The sequence below is a fragment of the Chrysemys picta genome, chromosome 3 (genome assembly GCF_011386835.1).
Source record: "Chrysemys picta bellii isolate R12L10 chromosome 3, ASM1138683v2, whole genome shotgun sequence".
Taxonomy (NCBI): Eukaryota; Metazoa; Chordata; order Testudines; family Emydidae; genus Chrysemys; species Chrysemys picta.
The window spans coordinates 9,167,464-9,187,639 of record NC_088793.1 but is presented as its reverse complement, the minus strand read 5'-3'; the positions used below and the strand labels follow the sequence as shown (position 1 = coordinate 9,187,639).

Sequence of the window (20,176 nt, the reverse complement as noted above, 5' to 3'; positions counted from 1 at the left end):
CTGCTGCTGGACTTCTGCCTGCATTATTTTCTCTCTTGCAGGAAATTGTTTGTTTGGTGCATGCGTGTGTGTTTATTTTTTGAGGGGTGTGGTGGTGGTATTAGCCTAAATTTAGAGAAGGTTTATTAGGTTTTATTTATTTACTTAGGTTTATTATTATTTATCTGGCTCACACTACCTCTCTAAACTCCCTTGGAAACTCCCATTTGCTAGCTCCTCTGGTCACCTATGAGCTGGCTTTTTAAACCCGTTCTTCCTGAGTAGTCCCACCCCCTTATCAAGAGATCCTAAGGGATTAGGGTTCAAAAGATGGCAGGTTAGAGCCTTGTTAAGAAGCTCTCAGCCTTGCCTAGCAGGCCACTGGGCTCAGCACACAGCCCCCCAAAACAGAACACACTATAAACTTCAATTAAGCAGGCACAAGGCAGGCAAGTACACACAACGCACTCACCCTAAGGGTCATGTCGTCACTCCTCCACCTGGAGTACTCCTTTGCAGAACTCCCATTTGGTGCCCCTGTTCATTAGCGATAACACCTTATCTAATCAACCCTGGTGGCCAGCCCCTGCATGCCATATTGTACGTGGTGCCTCTCCAGAAGTCTGAAGACCCGTGGTACCAAAATGCTGAGCCCTGAAAGGAAGTCTTGCCACTTAGGGCAGGGTCCAAGATTGGTGACCCTTCCTTATCCTTCACACCTGCTCCTTTTCTCATAAAGACCGAATTTGTGCTTCTCTAACAATTAAGCCAGAAGCAGCCTGCAGTATCTGGCAGTGGCGGCACTTCCTGAATCAGGAGCTCCTGTAAGAGTCAGCCATGGGGTACTCCACTGAGAGCTGGTTCATTGCCCATGGCACTAAGCCTGGAGGCAATCAATGCTTCATGATATGGCGCTGCAGTGGCAGCCACGTGCCAGGGTGTAGCTAGAAAGACTGGTAGGCTGCAGAGATCTTCTCCATTCACTTCTTTTTGCGGGTCTCTCCCTCAGCAAGCAAGAGTTTTAACATTCCACCTGCCAGAGACCAACAACTGAGTTGTCAACTGGTAAGGACAGTATATGTATGGGTGAGATTGTGTAATCAAAAGACTTAATTCTGTCTCCATCTGCTGGCTGTAAGGAACTATAAGCGTCTGGATTGGGATAAATCAAAAAGAAAAATGTATTTTCCATGATATCTAAATCATCTTGAAAGTAAACAAGGACATTATTTTAAGAGGGGTAACAAAAGGTTCAATCACACAGTGGCAGGTGTTCAATACAGAGGTTAAAAAAAACCATTAATTTTAGCATTCCTCCAGGGAAAAACAGTTCTGCAACCCAGACACACTGTTAATTTAGGATGTTCACTCATCTCTGAATATTTTTCCCTTCTGCCCAACTATCAATCATGGCTGCTTTAGCATCACATAGCAAATTAATGAGCTTGCTGCAAATGTGAAGTTAAAGCTCAAACCCACTATTGAGTGCCCAACACCTGTCCCCCTCCTTTGGGGCACAATTCCACAACTATGCTGAGGATCTGAGATTTCCCTAAGGACAAAAGGCAATGAAATTTAAATCAAGCCAGGCTTTTCTTAAAGACGAGTGAAGGGGGAGGGATTGAAGAGAATCTGTTCTAGCAGTATCACCATTTTCATACAACCTCAGTCACTGTCACTACTTTTGAGCTGTTCACACTACACTCATGTGCTGCTATTTTCCAAATTAAATAGTGTTTCGGCAAGATAATTTCTGACTGTAACATGGTGTTATCTTGTTCTATCAGTAAACCTTTGAAAGGTAGGTATCAGGTCACATGGCTACCTTTCTGTTTCAAATTGGACTGACATGAAAACAGGCAACCAGGCAACACTTCTCTCTGTCTACTAAGAAGCACAAGCTTGGCGGTTACCTGGAAAGCTAAAATATAACTAAATAGCACAAAAAGAAAATTCCTAAAAATGGAGCTTTGATCTTGCTCTCACTGAAGTCAATAGTAAAATCGCTTGCCCCGGGGCTGGTGCTCCCTTTGCCCCCTCAGTCAGTGGCCGGGGGTGTGTGTGTGCAAAAGGGGCAGGGACCTTAAAGCACTGCAGGGTCCTTTGCCACGGCAACGCTTTAATGTTGCTGCCCCTTCCCCACCTCCCATCAGCGGTAAAGACGTACAACACATTTCCGCTCCGCACTTCCTGTCGATTTCTATGTCAGTGAGTTAGTGAGCAAATCTGTAGCGCTACCTAGCAAGTTCCTGTACCACGTGTTAATGAGTCTCGCGTGTTAAATAGGTAGCACTGGGAGGCATAGTGCTACTGCACATTAAGTGGATTCACGCGTAAACTGGTCTCATAGACTCATAGACTTTAAGGTCAGAAGGGACCATTATGATCATCTGGTCTGACCCCCTGCATGCTGCAGGCCATAAAACCGTCCCTACCCCTTCCCTGGACTCTGTTGTTGAAGTCCCCAATCCTGTTTTTAGTGACTTCAATCGGCAGAGACCCTCCTGCTAGAGATCCCTGCCCCATGCTGCGGAGGAAGGCGAAAAACCTCCAGAGGCTCAGCCAATCTGCCCTGGAGGAAAATTCCTTCCCGACCCCAAATATGGCGATCAGTAAGACCCCGAGCATATAGGCAAGAGTCTCCAGCCTGACCCCTGTTAGCCATTATACTATTTACCTACCATTGCTTGGTTTTCCTTGACTACTATGTTTTACCATTAAACCATTCCCTCCATAAACTTATCTAACTTAATCTTAAAACCAGACAGGTCCGTCACCCCCACCGTTTCCCTCGGAAGGCCATTCCAATATTTCACCCCTCTGACGGTCAGAAACCTTCGTCTAATTTCAAGCCTGAACTTCCCCACGGCCAGTTTATATCCATTCGTTCTTGTATCCACGTTAGTACTAAGCTGGAATAATTCTTCTCCCTCCCTTGTATTAATCCCTCTAATATATTTAAAGATAGCAATCATATCCCCTCTCAGCCTTCACTTTGTCAGACTAAACAACCCAAGCTCCTCTAGTCTCCTTTCATACGATAGGTTTTCCATTCCTCTGATCATCCTAGTGGCCCTTCTCTGCACCCGTTCCAGTTTGAGTTCATCTTTTTTAAACATGGGAGACCAGAACTGCACACAGTACTCCAAATGAGGTCTCACCAGCGCCTTGTACAACGGAAGCAGGACCTCCTTATCCCTACTAGATATACCTCGCCTAATGCATCCCAAGACCGCATTGGCTTTTTTCACCGCCACGTCACATTGTCGACTCATAGTCATCCTGCGGTCTACAAGGTCTGTACTGTACCATATGGAGCAAGCTTATTGTCCGTCCGCCCCCCCCCCAGTTTTCTAGGTCTCCATAGATCTTTCTCTTGAAAAGGTGTCTCAAGGGAGTGTTATAAAGGTCATAACTGATGATCAGAGAGTCTAATAACTAGCTCTCTAATGCTTTTACCCTTTGAGCCCTGTAGTTTGTCATAGGTGTCAGTGAATAGCAGTTATCAGGAATTCTGATGCTAACTTCTGTTGTAGTCCTGGGATGAGAATGCGAAGACCAAGCCTTCAGTGAAAGTCTTTCAGCACTACTAGAGCTGATCACTGGACATAAGGAATATTTATTCTGAGGATTCAGGAAAGCCCTTTTCAACGCAGCAAAGACTTTCTAAAAGAACATAATGCTCATCAATGGAATCGTCGTCTCACAACCCAACTTGGTTATAAGGAAATATTTTAGTTCATGGAAACAGCTTGGAACAGAAGACAACATTCAATCAGGGCAACCCATTTTTCCTGTTCTAGCCACTGTTTGTAACTAGAGACATCATGCTAGGATTCTGCCACACATCAGGAGCTAGTGTCAACTGGTTCCTTTAGATCAAAGTCAACCATTAACTAAACTGAAAAATAATTTGACTTTAAATATCCTAGTTGAGAGTTTGGACCTGCCTTTTCTGGTGGACCTACTTATGCAGCTCAAGCTGGCCCCACCTCCACTAATTGACCCCCAGAGAAAAATGTTTTTTCCTGGGATAGGTTAAACTTTCCCTCGCTATTCAGATAAGTGTAATTACATCCTTGGCCATATATCTGGGGAAAAGAGCTAAAGCTATAATGTTTGTATGAAGAGGGAGCAGCCTATTGCATTTTCATACCATGTAGTCCTTTGCCTTCCAAGTTTCTTTTCAGCTGTACACAGTATTGTCAACTTCAAGTGTTCAAAAACTATATTAAAATACATTTTAGGTTCTTTTTCTTTGCCTTCTGGCTTCTGAGCCTTTAAAATGCACTCAGGTCATGTTTTCAAGCTTTGCTCCATCACCATGAGGACTATAAACTTAAAAAATGAAAGTAAGATTCTCACAGACACGTGACTGAGAGCTGGGGTTTTATGGCACACCAAATATTGTGAGACTTGTGATAAAATTGGTGAGTTGGTGTAATGGTTACAGGGCAAGATACACTTTACACCCCTTTTAGTCCTGCTCAAGTCCACGCCTTTGTGGACAGTTGTAATTTCCTGCACCTCCTTCAAAGGGAGGAACCCTGCAGTACAGCCCGTCTTGGACTGGATTTCTGGGGGGCAGCCCCCATTTCCCAACGACATTAACACTATAGTCCCAATTGTTTGGTACCTATAAGCCCTTTTTCTTTGGGAACCTGTAACCAGCAAGCTTATTAAAGTGACTCAAAACCAGCTTCAAATCAAAACATTATTGGTTCACCCAAAAAGTATGCAGCGGGCAGAGTAAAGGGTAAAAACAATAAAGGTCTATATGCCTATTTCCCCTTACGTAAACCTTAATCTTTCCTTGCAAACTTCAGTAAGTTTCATTCAGTTCAGTTACTTCTATTTCTGGGATGGGAGAAGCAGACTGCACTGGTGCAGCTCGCTCTACCTCTCTGTAAGAGACTAACTTCCAGCCAGTGCTGACAACTGCTTCCTAGCATCTTTAAGGTTCTCGCATCCCCTTTGATCCTAGGTTTGGCCTGTGAAGAGTAAACTTTGCCAGTCTATTTGGAGCCAAGCTCGGGGTATTTCCCAATTAGCAGCTTTCCCATTGTTTCCCCAAGGACCCTATAATAGGACTCTGATCATTTATATTTACCATGGTTTCATTTCCTATTGGTTTCCTCCTTTGATTTAACTTTATGCGGCCACAACAGGATAAAATCCATAGGTGAACTGAGGTGCACATATTTATAAAAAATAAATATTTTCCCCATCATTCTCCACAGCTGGCAACACTGTATATACTAGAACTGCAGGTCTAAAGATATTCTTTCAGATATAGCCAGGCTGGAGTGACAAAACATTGATTTAAACCTCAGATTTAAATCAAGTTTAGTTTTACAAAGCTTCATTTAAAAATTGGGATAACCCTATTGAAACTTTAGATTAAATTTTATAATGAACTAATTATTTTTTATTCAACTATGATAGACAGTGACTTTGAACTGCAAACCCTGATGGAGGAATATTGCCTGGTTAGTTTTCTTGATTTGTGGAAGTGATATTCATTGCAAATATAGCACAAGCTACTTGCTTATCAGTTTTGTGTTTGAGTTTGCATTATTTCACAGTAAAGAGGTTGAGGCGGCCCAGGACATGCCTCTTTCAGCTCAGATGAGCATTTTAACAATAGAAGTTGTTAGAAAAAAAATCTCCATATAAAATCTGAAATTCTTTAACAATAAGTAAACTCAACAAGCAAGTACAAAACACCCATTAGCATTTTAAAACTGTCAAATGGGAAGAAGGTAAAGAATTAGCAACACGTAAATAAAATTTCTTATTTAAACTAAACAACATTATATTTATTTTATATAGATATATATCTATAGATTATAATATTAATTTTAAACCATCATTTTTATGTGCCCTAGTTACACCTTGCAGCTACAATTGATCTTTGCTTATTAGGTGTATTTAACTCATATGGCAAAACAGTACTTTTGTTCTGGAAAAAAGACAGCGTACCTCTTTCCTATGTTGGGTCTTGCCTGCCACAAAACAATCACCTCAAATCAAGAGTGGAGAACTGTGTGAGGTTCTGCAGGGACTAGAACCCAGGTCTGTGGGATGGCGGACATCTCCACTACCAAGCAGCCGTAATAGGGTTGTACGCATCATCAATAGACCCTGTGGCGATACCACAGTAAGTACCTCCTCAGAAGGCTGGACTGACAGCTTCCTTTGTGTCCCTTGATTGGTCCAGGCACCCTCTTTAAACTGAGGAGGAATTCAGGAAGTGGCTGCAACCAGGTGAACTCCCCCGCCAGCGATGGCAACAAACCTGCCTCTCTGCTGGTTTGTTAGTTAAAAGATAGGAAACAAAAAGGTGGGAATAAATGGTCAGTTTTCAGAATGGAGAGAGGTAAATAGCGGTGTTGCCCATGGGTCAGTACTGGGACCAATACTATTCAACATATTCAGAAATTTATCTGGAAAAAGGGGTAAACAGTGAGGTGGCAAAATTTGCAGATGACACAACTTTCTTGAGTAGTTTTAAGTCCAAAGCGGACTGAAAAGAGTTACAAAGGGATCTCACAAAACTGGGTGACTGGACAACAAAATGGCAGATGAAATTCCATGTAGATAAATGCAAAGTAAGCACATTGGAAAACAAAATCCTAACTATATATATAAAATGATGGGGTCTAAATTAGCTGTTACCACTTAAGAAAGATCTTGGAGTCATTGTGGATAATTCTCTGAAAACATCCACTCAATGTGCAGCGGCAGTCAAAAAAGCTAACAATGTTGGGAATCATTAAGAAAGGGATAGATAATAAGACAGAAAATATATTGCCTCTATATAAATCCACGGTACACCCACATTTTGAATACTGTGTGCAGATGAGGTCACCCCATCTGAAAAAAGATACTACGTTTGCGCCTTAGAAAAGGTTCAGAAAATGGCAAAAAAAATGATTAGGGGTATGGAACAGGAGAGATTAATAAGACTGGGACTTTTCAGCTTAGAAAAGAGATGACTAAGGGGGGATATAATAGAGGTCTATAAAATCATGACTGGTGTGGAGAAAGTAATAAAGGAAGTGTTATTTTCTTCTCATAACACAAGAACTAGGGTCACCAAATGAAATTAATAGGCAATAGATTTAAAACAAAAGGAAGGGTTTTTTTGCACAATGCACAGCCGACATGTGGAACTCTTTGCCAGAGCATGTTGTGAAGGCCAAGACTATAACAGGGTACAAACAAGAACTAGATAAGTACATAGACGATAGGTCCATCAATGGCTATTAGCCAGGATGGGCAGGGATGGTGTCCCTAACCTCTGTTTGCCAGAAGCTAGGAGTGGGTGACAAGGGATGGATCACTCAATTATCTGTTCTGTCCATTCCCTCTAAAGCACCATTGGCCACTGTTGGAAGATGGGATAATGGGCAAGATAGACCTTTGGTCTGACCCAGTATGGCCATTCTTATGTTCTGCTCACTTTCTGTCTCATGATCTCAGCTCTGTCTTCTGATTTCCAACTCTGTCTCTGACCTTCAGTGCTGTTCCTGGCCTCTGATCACCACTGCACTGACCACTAAGCATGACTGCCCAAGCCCCGTTAAAGCAAACTGGAGGGATCTGTGTCAGAATGTGGAGCACTCTGTTGCTATAACTAAGCTATCAGCAAAGCGGACTTTGAACAGAACAAGCATCTGAAGCATTAACAGATGTATTGGAGCATAAGCTTTCACCCACAAAAGCTTATGCTCCAATACATCTGTTAGTCTTAAAGGTGCCACAGGACTCTCTGTTGCTTTTTACAGATCCAGACTAACATGGCTACCCCTCTGATATCTGAAGCATTATTATCCATATACCTCTGCCATTCCCAGATTGGGAACTGGAAGTTTACCAAGACTGGCAAATCCAGAATATGTCTGCTAAAAACTTGGCCCAATCTTGCAGGAGGACTTCAGTCCTGGGTCACCTTATGTTCCAACTGTAAGGACCACACCTGGCTCCCAGCGAGGTCACTAAGCAACCCAGCAAGCTCAGCTGGACCCAATAAGCCTTCTCCAAACAATTGTGTCTCCTGATTGGGCAAGAGAGCCTGCGGCCTGCTACTTGGGCCATACAGTGGCAGCAGCACAGCAGCTGCTCAACATTTACCAGGCCCACAGCCATATTTGGGGTCAGGAAGGAATTTCCCCCCAGATCAGATTGGCAGACACGCTGAGTTTTTGCGCCTTCCTCTGCAGCATGGGGCACGGGTCACTTGCAGGTTTAAATTAGCATAAATGGTGAATTCTCTGTAACTTGAAGTCTTTAAATAATGATTTGAGGACTTCAGTAACTCAGCTAGTGGTTAGGAGCCTATTTCAAGAGTGGGGGAATGAGGTTCTGTAGCCTGCAATGTGCAGGAGAGGTCAGATGAGATGATCATGATGGTTCCGTCTAACCTTAAAGTCTATGAATCTGAGCTTCAAATAATGGAGGAAAGAAGAATTCGTTAATGATAGCTGAAGTGGTGAGTGGGAATAAAGAGCTTCCATAAAAATATATCAGCGTAAGTAGTAGTTCAGGAAGAGAGTAGGCATATTAATAAATGAGGAAGGAGATGAAATTGAGACTTAAAATAGGTGAGATACTGAGTTTCTTTTATAGTCTCTCTTTGACAAGAACTAGTGTACAAAACATTCAACAAATAAGAAGGAAAGATAGCCCTGTTCAAATAATTAACAAGAGAAGGTAGGAAAATATTTGGAAAAATTACACATATACAGATCAAATAGTCTGGATACTATAGTGGAAGAAAAAGGACCTCTTATAGATCTTCAAAAATTCTCTGCCACAAATTTGTCAGACTGCATGAATGACTGCCGTCCGTCTGTATTCTTAATATTCTGCAAGACATCTGCATGCGGAGGTGATGTGAGAACATGTAGTGTCCCCTTCATTTATATCCCAAGAGTGACTAGGGCTTGGTGTACACTACCACTTATGACACTCAGAAGTGTGAATAAGCCACCCCACGAACAACATAAATTACACCGATCTAAGCACCGGTGTGGACAGCACTATGTAGGTGGGAGACCTCTTGTGGAGGTCGACTTATTATGCTGACAGAAGAGCTCTCTCCTGTTGGCATACTCTTCACCAGACGTAGTGCAGCTGCGCCACTGTAGCACTTCTAGTGTAGATTACCCCTTAGAAGTGCAACACAGAGACAGGATAACTGATATTGTTGGAGCTACAAGTGAGCTATCTGGGCAATTAGTTTGAATGAACTGCTTTTCTTAAAATCTGAAGTAGATACGAGAAATGAATTGATTCCCCTCTATGAAGTGGTGCAATATCTTCTGTGTTGATTTCATTTTGATTAACTTTGATGAGGGGTACAAAAGAAGTCTATTTTGATATTCAGACTTGCTGAACGACTTCTGAGTAAACTGAGCTCCAGAAAGACTCAGGCTATGTCTATACTGCCACCTTTTAGCGACACAGCTGCGTCAACAAACCTCCTCCCCACCCCCCGAACGAGAGGCAGTAGCTTTGTCGACAGGAGAGCTCTCCCACTGACAAAGTGCTATTCACACCGGCACTCGTCATCGGTAAAACTTTGAGTGTGTGTTTTTTTTTCCACATCCCCGAACAACAGAAGTTTTACCGACAGAAGTCCAGTGTAGACAAAGCCTTAGATTGTGGTTTTCCCTTTTAAATGGAGCCTTCTTTGAGAATAGGATAATTACATTTAACAAGCATCAGCTTCTTAGGGCAGATTTAAGCAAATCCATTACCTCTACTGTGAGGAGTTCTAAATAATACCTTGTTTTTTAAAAGGAAAACCTAGATTTTTTATATATATAAAATCGCTGTACCATACACCAATGACATTAAATGTTTTAGAAATCAACCTGATGCTACATTTCTTAACAAAGCTTCTTTTATGTATTCAAGTTAACTCCTTTCCCCCCATTCTTTAAAAAGCTATGGTAACACAGTCAAAACAACTGTATTTTTAAAAAAAATATTGGCAACTCCTGTGATTTATGGAACACTCTGCAAATGTTGCATATTTCTTCAAAGAAACAAGGTGAAAACACCATCCCAACTTATTCTGCATCCCACAAGGCAGAGGATTCAACATTCAAACAATTACTTCTTGTCACTGGTTTCGGCAAGATGTTTACATGCCTCCGGTTTTCTTCTCCTCTTTGGTCTGCAAGTGCAATTGTTCTAAAGCACTTGTGCATGAAAAAGTAGTGTCAAGTGGGGTTACACTTCACTGCAGCCATGGGAAGAGAAAGTCTGTTGCAAAACTATTTCTTAGGGTGATTCAACTACATTGTTACAAATTAAAAATTGCATTTCAATTCAAACTTCCACCTGAAAGTTAAATAAAATAAAATAAATAATAATAAAAAAAAATCAAGGGTAACACTCTCATACAATATTTGTATTTGCTTTTATAGCCTGCGATTTCCAAGGAATAATTCCCCGTTACCTGTTAATTTTCTATGGCAAAAAAAAAAAAAAACAAAAAAAACAAAAAAAAACCCAAAGAAACAAAAAACATACTTGCAGAATTAGAGCTAAATCTTGTAGCCATTACCCTTAAACTTAGGCAAAACTCCCATTAGCATCAATGCAGCATGGGATGTGTCATATACAGTTCTAATGGTTACAGCAGATGATGGATTCAGGACTCCTTGGTGTTATTCCTGGCTCTGGTCCCCGTTACTCTACCACAGGGGTGGGAAAACTTTTTGGCCTGAGGGCCACATCTGGTAGAGAAATTGTATGGTGGGCCATGAATGCTCATGAAATTGGGGGTTGGGGTCAGGGCTCTGACTGGGGGAGCATGCTCTGGGGCAGGGCTGGGGATGAGGGGTTTGGGGTGCAGGATGGTGCTCTGAGCTGGGACTGAGGGGTTCAGAGGGGGATCAGGGCTGAGGCAGAGGGTTTGGGCGCCAGGGCTCAGGGGTGCAGGCTCCAGGCAGCACTTACCTCAAGCAGCTCCTGGAAGCAGTGGCGTGTCCTCCCCTATGGCTCCTATGCAGAGGCGTGGCACCAGGCTGGTGGCTCTGTGCACTGTCCCGTCTGCAGGCGCCACCCCGGCAGCTCCCATTGGCCACAGTTCCAGGCCAATAGGAGATGCAGGGGCGGTGCTTGGGGCAGGGGCAGCGTGCAGAGCCCCATGGCTGCCCCTACGCTTAGGAGCTGGAGGGAGGACATGCCGCTGCTTCCGGGAGCTGCTTGAGGTAAGTGCCGCCCGGAACCTCTAGAACACTGACAGACCCCGGTCGTCGGTGGGCGGGATCGAACCTGGGACCTCTGGAGCTTAGTGCATGAGCCTCTACTGGGTGAGCTAAAAGCTATATGACCCTTAGCTAAGGCTGTAGAGCAGACTCATTTAACTCTAAGTGGTCTCAGTGCCACTAGATGGGACAGAAGACCACATCCAGGTGGTGTGTGGCTTACACCTGCACCCCTGAGGGCCCCCCCCCCGCTGGAGTGGGGCAAACCCCGCACCCCACTCCCCAGCGGCAGTTTGAGGGCCAGATTAAAAGTTCTGATGGGCCCGCCACGGCCAGTGGGCCGTAGTTTATCCACCCCTGCTCTACCCTGTCACCTGCTCATCGGATTCCCTCTTCAAGAGGGATCCCCAGTGTTGAATGGACTCTAGGGGCATATTTATATACCTTCTGTGTTAACTTCCTTCTGTTTGCTCAGGAAAGCAGGAGGAGATGCAGTTTTCCCAACCCTCAAAAATCATGAGTCAGGCTCACCAAAAATCATGAGTTTGGCTTTAAAATCACTAGTTTATGTAAAAATAATAGATTTGGTGGTTTTTATTTGCCTTCTGGGTTTTGAGCCTTTACGGTACACAGAGATCACATTTTGAAGCTTTCTCCATAGCCATGAGGGCTAGAAACGTACTTTTTCTTTAAGAATGAAGGCTGAAATTATCACATCCACTTGACTCCAGGAGCTGGGGCTTTAAGGAAAACAATCATCATGAGACTGGAGGTGGGAAATGAAGCACTAATCACCCTTACCCAGCCCCTCCCTGCTTTTGAAATAATCTTTTATGAATAAACCTTTTAAAACAAAACGTACAAAGCCAGGCATTAGCTATTGATAAGCCAAAACTGTCAAACTGTAGCGAGGGAGCGTGGCCTCCCCCCAGATAGTTGCCAGGCCCTGGAGACACCGAGGAGCTGTTGGGGCTACCATTAAACATGTACCCCGGCAAGACAAACGACAAACCCGAAACCCAGCTACCTCCTGAACGGGAGTGTAGGAAGGAGACCAGGGAAGCCGAATAGGGTTCGGCTGCATTACTGATTGCCAGCTGGCCAGCATGTTGCAGCTTGATTCCTCGTTGACCTAGTGGTGGAACACTCCGCCACTGTTAGGGCTCTGGGCTGGGATGCAGTGAAGTCAGGTGGGCCTGTATTGCCCTACGCCCTGCCACCCTACCCCTGGTACATGGCAGCCTCCCACCTTTAGGCCAAGAGGACTGCGTTGGTCTGTGGTCCACCAGAGCCAGGACGCCAGATGGTTTTGCTGTCTGCCCTGCCAGAGAACCGATCCCCCTAGCTGTTGTGTTGCTCTGCCCTGACTGAAGGCCAGAGCCCCTTCACTGTTGGTGTCCCACCGTGCTCGAGGGCCGGGCCAATAGACTCATTACTGCTCTGCCTGAACTGCAGCCTTGGACCTACTAGCTGTTGGCTCATTCCACCCTGAGCTGAGTCACTCCAGAGGCATCGTAGCGAGGGGGCGTGGCCTCCCTCCCTGATAGATGGGGAGACCGCTGCCACCGCCTTACAAAAAAACAATACACAGTTGAGGTTTTTGGCTCAACTAGAATTTTGTAGTTTAAAGACAGCTAAATAAGGGTATTTTTTTAAAAAAAATTGCATTAATATATTGAAAATAAGAAACGTCTGAAATTTAGGTGAACAAAAACACTGATATATCCTTAAGTCTAAAAATACCTGTAGATGTAGACGGGAAAGGTTAATAAAAGTAACTTTAGTTTAAAGCAATTTTAGATTACAATTCATAGAGAAATGTTATTGACTGGAAGCAGAATTACTAGATCGGATCAAATTATTGTGACTAGAGTCCTAAATATGAGAGGCCACTAAACTAATAATTTCTTGTAACAGATCAATTATTTTTTCCCACCTCACATTTAAAAATATATGCTGTCCTACAGGGATCTTAAGATTTTCTAACTGTATATTAAAGGGGGATTGTAAAAGTTGGTAGGAATAATTCACTCCTACCCCATCCATTTAATGTAAAACCCGTGAATTTAATACATTTCCCAAAAAAATATGCTTTAAGCATATTTAAAACCTAAGTAACAATCTGAATCCTTTCTCCATACCACTTTAAAAAAAAATGTTGTCACATAAGTAAAATGCAAATAAATCCTCTTCAATTACATTAGAGATTGTCTCTGTTGCTAACAAGCCATAGATTGAAATTATTATTTTTTGTTTCCATAGTGAGATAATTCACAATCTGAAATGTTGCCCTCCATCCAACTTCCAGCAAATCTCCTCAGAAGCGGGTTCGTATGTGGGATCTTAATTGCAATTCAGACGGGCTGAAACAGCACAATGTGACCTAAAATACTTTTATACTAATACCTAGGAGGACAAAGGATAGAACCAAACAATTCACAAAAGAACGTAACAGATTACTACACATGCTCACATTCCTCAGGAAAACGTACTGCTGCTCTCAAAAACAAGCACTGATTAGAAAGATTATATGAACCAATTCATTCCAGAGCCTGAACTACACTCAATGCAAGGTTCAAAGTGACAGCATAAAGGTGATTGTGTCTGACCGGGGGCTTGCCAGGCCTGGCTAGTCCCTCATGTAGGTTAGAGCACCCTGAGGGCTTGCCTTTATTAGAATCCTGGCTGTGATGGCCCTTATAGGCTGTTGCGACAGACAGGAATACCCCAGCCACATCTCCTACATCTCTTATTCCTATTCTTTAGTTGGAATAAAATAATGTAATTCTATAGAAACCTTGTCAACATTTTAGCAAGCCATTATGCCATGGGCTTAAGTGCTACTCTCTTAACTGTAACACAGTTTACTCTTAATGGGACAAAACCCTGAAGTCCTTATTTAGGCATAAATAATTGAAATCATTCAGTGCTGCCTGAGTAAGGACTGAGTGGGGATTTGGCTCAGGGAATTCCTCCCTTCCCCACAAAACAGAGCCTCTACAATTCAAACATGTTAAAGATTATTTAAAGAGAGTATGCACAACTATCAAAACATACTAAAAATCTTAAAATTGGCCCCAAACCTTATTCTGTTTCTCAACAGCTTTGACCATCCAAGGATAAATCAATTGATTGCTATTTTGTAAATCTGTTCTAATTAGGGGCCAGGATAGCTTAAGTGGGGAAGCATGTTTAGCTTAAGAAAAAGTTTCAAGGGTTAAAAGAAAAACCCTTCTAATATTCCATAGGGTCTACAGGTCCTTCGACCCAATTTGATGTTAATAAAACCATTATTGTTCTTCCATTGACAATATAACAACTCCTGCTGAGCTATTATAACGTTAACGGTTTGCTGGAGATTTGAGTAGCATTTTTACCACATGCTGACATTATTCCACTAACCAGGATTTCTCATTAAGATGCTACACATTTCCATTTTTAAAATACTCCATGAATTCCAAGTAAGCAATAGCCCATCCAATTTTATACATTACAGAGCCAAAATGAGGAAAGAACAGCTTCAAGAATATTTAGATAAGTTAGATATATTCAGTTCAGCACGGCCCGATGAAATTCACCCGAGGATACTTAAGGAACTAGATAAAACAATCTCAGAACAGTTAGCAATTATCTTTGAGAATTCATGGATGGGTGAGGTCCCAGAGGACTGGAGAAGGACTAACATAGAAACATGCAAACTAGGGAAATGTGGTCTAGAATTACTATAAAGTCGGTGCACAAAAGGCTGAAAGACTGTATTATAAAAAGAGTAGTTATCAATGGTTTGTTATCAAACTGCGAGGTCTCATCTAACAGGGTACCGCAAGGGTCTGTCCTGAGTCCAGTACTATTCAATGTTTTCATTAATGAGCTGGATAATGGAGCAGAGAGCATGCTTATCAAATTTGCAGATAAGCTGGGAGGGACTGTAAGCACTTTGGAGGATAGGATTAGAATTCAAAACAATCTTGACAAATTGGAGAATTGGTCTGAAGTCAACAAGATGAAATTCAATAGACAAGTGCAAAATACTTGAAGGGTTAAAATCCATGTGCATTTTATATAACAACCTGGTATATGGATTGTGCCAGCTCTTTTCCAGACCCAAAATCCAGAGGCCTAGCAAATAGTGATCAGCTAAGAGAAAGCTGGGGTAAACAAGGTAACACTGCCTTTGCTAAGATACGCTTGGTCAGTAGAAATGCCAGATGTTGAAGCAATAACTGAATAATTATGTTTCATCCAATCTTTCAGATTGAACAAAGGATCCCTGTTCCTATTGTGTCAGTCTCTTCTGTAGGGAACGTTCTTCCCACAGATCCAACCTTGAGTTTATGAAAATTAGCACGTCAGTATAAGATATGGCATCCTTCCACCTCCCTTCCCAGGGACCAATGCCCTGCCTTAAGACATAAAGGAGACCATCTGTATTATCATATCCTTTCATTGTTTCTTTGCTATAACCCCTAGGAATGTACCTGTTGGACAATCAAAGGAGTTGCTCCATTCCTATGGACCCTAAATCAGAATTCAACAAATATATTTTATACTAATAACATTTTATCAAAGTATTAATTAAATGTTAACTTGCTAACTTGAGACCATGGGCAGAGACATTATGTAACCTTTTAACCATTGGCTAATGTGCTATCTTGTCTTGCTGCAAAACCTATCCCGGGGTGTGGAACTGCCTACCCCGTCACTTTCCCCCGCCCATTGAAAATCTATATATTCTATTGTAATAGACACTCCGCCAGCGCTGTGTGTAATAAACTCCTATGCTTTGACCTCTACACGGTGTGGATTTATGTCCTTCAATACTTCACTTAAAGGGAAAAAAAAACCCCAACAATTCCAGATAGCCAGTTTTCCCCCATTTTTTAATTGTGCTAGTACTGCTGAAGAGGGTCTGGGAATTACAGTGGATCAGACAGACAGAATATGAGTCAATGTGATGCAGTTGCAAAAAAGGCTAGTATTCTGAGGCTAGGTCTACACTGGGAGGGCGGGGAGAGAAATTGATTTAAGACATGCAAATTCAGCTACGCGAATAGCGTAGCTGAATTCGATGTATCCAAGCCAACTTACCCTGGTGTGAGGACGGCGGCAAATTGACCGCCGTGGCTCCCCCGTCGACGGTGCTTACTCCTACCTGTGCTGGTGGAGTACACGTGTCAATTCGGGGATCGACTGTCGCGTCCTGACAAGACGCGATAATTCGATCCCCGAGAGATCGATTTCTACCCGCCAATCCAGGCGGGTAATGAAGACAAGCCCTGAGATGTATTAACAGGAATGTCCTATGCAAGACACAGGAGGTAATTGTCTCACTCTATTCAGCACTAGTGAGATCTCAGCTGGAGTACTGTGTCCAAACTGGGGGTGCCACATTTCAGGAAAAACGTAGATCAAATGGAGAAAGTCCAGAGGAGAGCAACAGTAATGATTAAAAGTTTAGAAAACCTGACCTATGAGGAAAGGTTAAAGAAATTGGGCATGTTGAGCCTTGAGAAAAGAAGCCTGAGGGGGGACTGGATATCAGTCTTCAAATATGTTAAGCACTGTTATAAAGAGGACAGGGATCAATTATTCTCCATGTTCACTGAAGGTAGGACAAGAAGTAATGGGCTTAATCTGCAGCAAGGGAGATTTAGGTTATATATTAGGAAAAACTTTTGAACTATAATGACAATTAAGCACTGATATATGTTTTCAAGGAAGGTTGTGGAATCCCGGTCATTGGAGGTTTAACAACAGTTTAGTCAAACACCTGCAAGAGATAGTCTTGGTATACTTGGTCCTGCCTCAACACAGGGGGTTGGACTAGATGATCTATCAAGGGCTCTTCCAATGGCTTTATCTCGCTTGAGTGCTCCCTTAGCATCTCAATCGTCCAGTGGCCCCACTGTTTTTTTTTTTAGTAGGCTTCCTGCTTCTGATGTATTGATTTTTTTTTTTTTTGCTATTACTTTTTGAGTATGCAAGAGAAAACAAAGGGTTACAGGTAATAAAGGAATATCATCAAGCCATACAAAGTATTCCAAACCTTTAAGTGATATTTTTATGGCACTAAAACATGAACTTTGATGACCCAGATGGTTTTTCAACTGCTTTGGAGCTGAACACTGACATGGTATTTATACTAGTGTAAGTGCAGACACCTAATGGAACTCATGTTGTTATATAACCCCCTTCAAATAAAGTATTGTGAAATGCTTTCCATTGAGATGCAAAACATAGATCATGCTCTAGCAACTAACATTCTGAATGCTTTAGAAACTCAATGTTTTGCCACAACCACTTTAGCACAATAAAAGAAACTACGCTTCATCTGATCGACTACTCTCTCAGAGCCTGATTTTCCTCTTCTTTCTAAATCTAATTAGACCACCATCAAACTGGTGTAACAGTGGAGAGTCTGGCATCTAGTATTCTCTATGGTATTTGCTTACATGGTAACTGTATCAAACAATGACAAGCCAAACCTGTTCTTTAAAAATAAACCTGATGAACTACAAACTCTGACTTTCTGTACAGGTTATTTCAGATAAGATTTTACACAATTGTTTTTGAAACATATATGGGTTTCCTGAAAGTGACATGGAAATCTGTGGTCTAAAACAGTGGCTCTCAACCTTTCCAGACTACTGTACCTCTTTCAGGAGTCTGATTTGTCTTGCGTACCCCCAAGTTTCACCTCAGTTAAAAGCTACTGGCTTCCAAAATCGGAAATAAAAATACAAAAAAGTGTTACAGCACACTATTACTGAAAAGTTGCTTACTTTCTCTTTATCAAATAATTATAAAATCAATTGGAATATACATATTGCACTTACATTTCTGTGTATAATATTTAGAGCAGTATAAACAAGTAATTGTATGAAATTTTAGTTTGTACGGACTTTGCTAGTGCTTTTTATGTAGCCCACTGTGAAACTAGGCAAATATCTAGATGAGTTAACGTACCCCCTGGAAGACCCCCTGCATGCCCCCAGGGATACGCGTACCCCACTTGAGAATCACTAAAACATCATTAGGTACAGCTACAGTAGACCACAAAACCCTTAGAAATTGTTAACAAGCAGACCATTGATGAAATTCAGTTGCGCATTAGACTTCCCTTTAGGGCAAGGCTTGAAACAAACACTTGTTCCCCCTTCAAAAGACAAGCCCCATGACCCCGCTCTTGGAATTGGTATAAAAGGGCTCCTTCCTCTGTCCTCTTGTGGGTGCCATAAATAAAAACAAACAAAAAAACCAAGAAACTAAGAGAAAAGCATTATAAATCCCATTGACTATCACAAAAAAGGTCAGAATTCTTCAAGGCTCTGTCAAAAAGGTGCACTGCACATTTGCTGCATCCACAGAATTGTCCTGTAACAGCCTTTTTGAAGATTAATCAAATGCATTGATTAATAGAACATAAATAATGGCAAAAACCCTCCCCACCAGGAGCAGCAGCTGCTTTTCAGCAATAGATAGTTAAATACCTACAGAATCCCCTCCCTTCTCATTTCTTTGCATTCCTGAATATCGCGTATCAATTTCCTCACCTGATATGGGCATGGGATGTGATATTCTCTGCAGCGTTCTTGTATCCATGTTGTCTCCCACACACCTCGGAAAGCCTGCTCATAGAAATAGCAGCCAATTACAACCAAGAGTGGAACGAGGTACAGAACACTGAACACGCCAATCCGGATCATGAACTTCACCAGCTTGTCCTGGTTCTCTTTTTCTAATGGGATTTCAATGCGAACCCGATTGAGGGAGATAATGCCAGCTAGCAGCAGAGAAACTCCAACCACAACATACAGGCAGAGGGGGGCCAGAACAAAATATCGTAATGCATCCACATCATAGAGGCCAACAAAACACACGCCACTAATATTGTCACCTTCAATTTTATTCATTGCTAAAAGGATGATGGTTAGAGTTCCTGGAATACCCCATGCACTGGCATGGAAGAGCAATGCTTTCTTCTCAATTGCTTCACTGCCCCACTTTGGCACAGCTGCCAAGAACCAGGTGATGGTAAGAATGACCCACCAAACACTGCCAGCCATGGTAAAGAAATACAGCACCATGAAAAGCATGGTGCAAGCTTTGTTATGCGAGCCCTGTGTCACTGTGGAAGCCTTGTACTGTGCAGGGCTAGATGCATTGCACGCTACTCGGTCCTCAAGCAAAAAGCCAATGAAGAAAATTAATGACACCATCATGTAACAGACAGCATAAAATATAATGGGTCTTTCTGGATAGCGGAATCTTGTGACATCAATCAGAAAAGTTAAAAAAGTAAACAAGGTAGCAGAAAGGCAGACGATGGAAATCACTCCGATGAAATATCGGGCAAAGGAGAGCTCTTCACGCCTAAAGTACATATTTGGACAAGGAGGGGAACAGTCTCGTACCCTCAGGAAAGAATAACCCAGATCAGGGTCTATTTTCAACTCCCGGGGACACCAAAAGCCATAGTCCCTCTGCACTGCCACTGGGGCCTCTTCTGTGGGCTCTCCAGCTAAATTGAGGTCTACGAGACGAGGGTAAGGCTCATCACAGTCCGGGAATCTAAAAAAAAAAAAAAAAATTATGGGAATTATATATGTATATTTACCCATACTCTAGATATCCTGTTCTGCTTTATGTCTCTAGCTTTAGAGAACAACTGGATGGAAAACTAAAAATCTACACAAAAAAGGTAATCCGTGAATCATATGGACATAATTTGATTCTCCCTCTCTATTACTGGGTACAGCCTGATTTAGCACAGCATTTAAGTAGATGCTTAAATTTCAGCCTGAGTAGTCTCACAGAGGTGACTCAATAGGGCTACTCACATGCTTAGCATGTACATAAATGCTTTGCTGAATTGGGATTTAAGCTCTGTCAGGGTGCTTAGTGCTGTAGACACACAAAATGCCAAGTCTCTCATCATGAACAGTTTACAGTGTTTGTAAAAATGACTGCCT

At 42.3% G+C, this 20,176-nt stretch overlaps 1 protein-coding gene across 6 annotated transcripts in view; it reads right to left on the bottom strand.

The window, feature by feature from the left end:
• Window positions 1-20,176, bottom strand: part of FZD3 (frizzled class receptor 3) — an 85,248-nt gene that overhangs the window by 21,655 nt on the left and 43,417 nt on the right. For 4 of the 6 annotated variants that reach the window (XM_005290640.5, XM_065587460.1, XM_065587461.1 and 1 more), the window contains one exon: window positions 18,758-19,775. The exons of 1 other annotated variant lie outside the window; for it this stretch is intronic. In XM_005290640.5, the coding sequence (XP_005290697.2) occupies window positions 18,758-19,775 (1,018 nt within the window). The remainder of the gene's footprint in view (window positions 1-18,757; window positions 19,776-20,176) is intronic. One more of the 6 variants, XM_065587462.1, reaches the window with a different exon arrangement.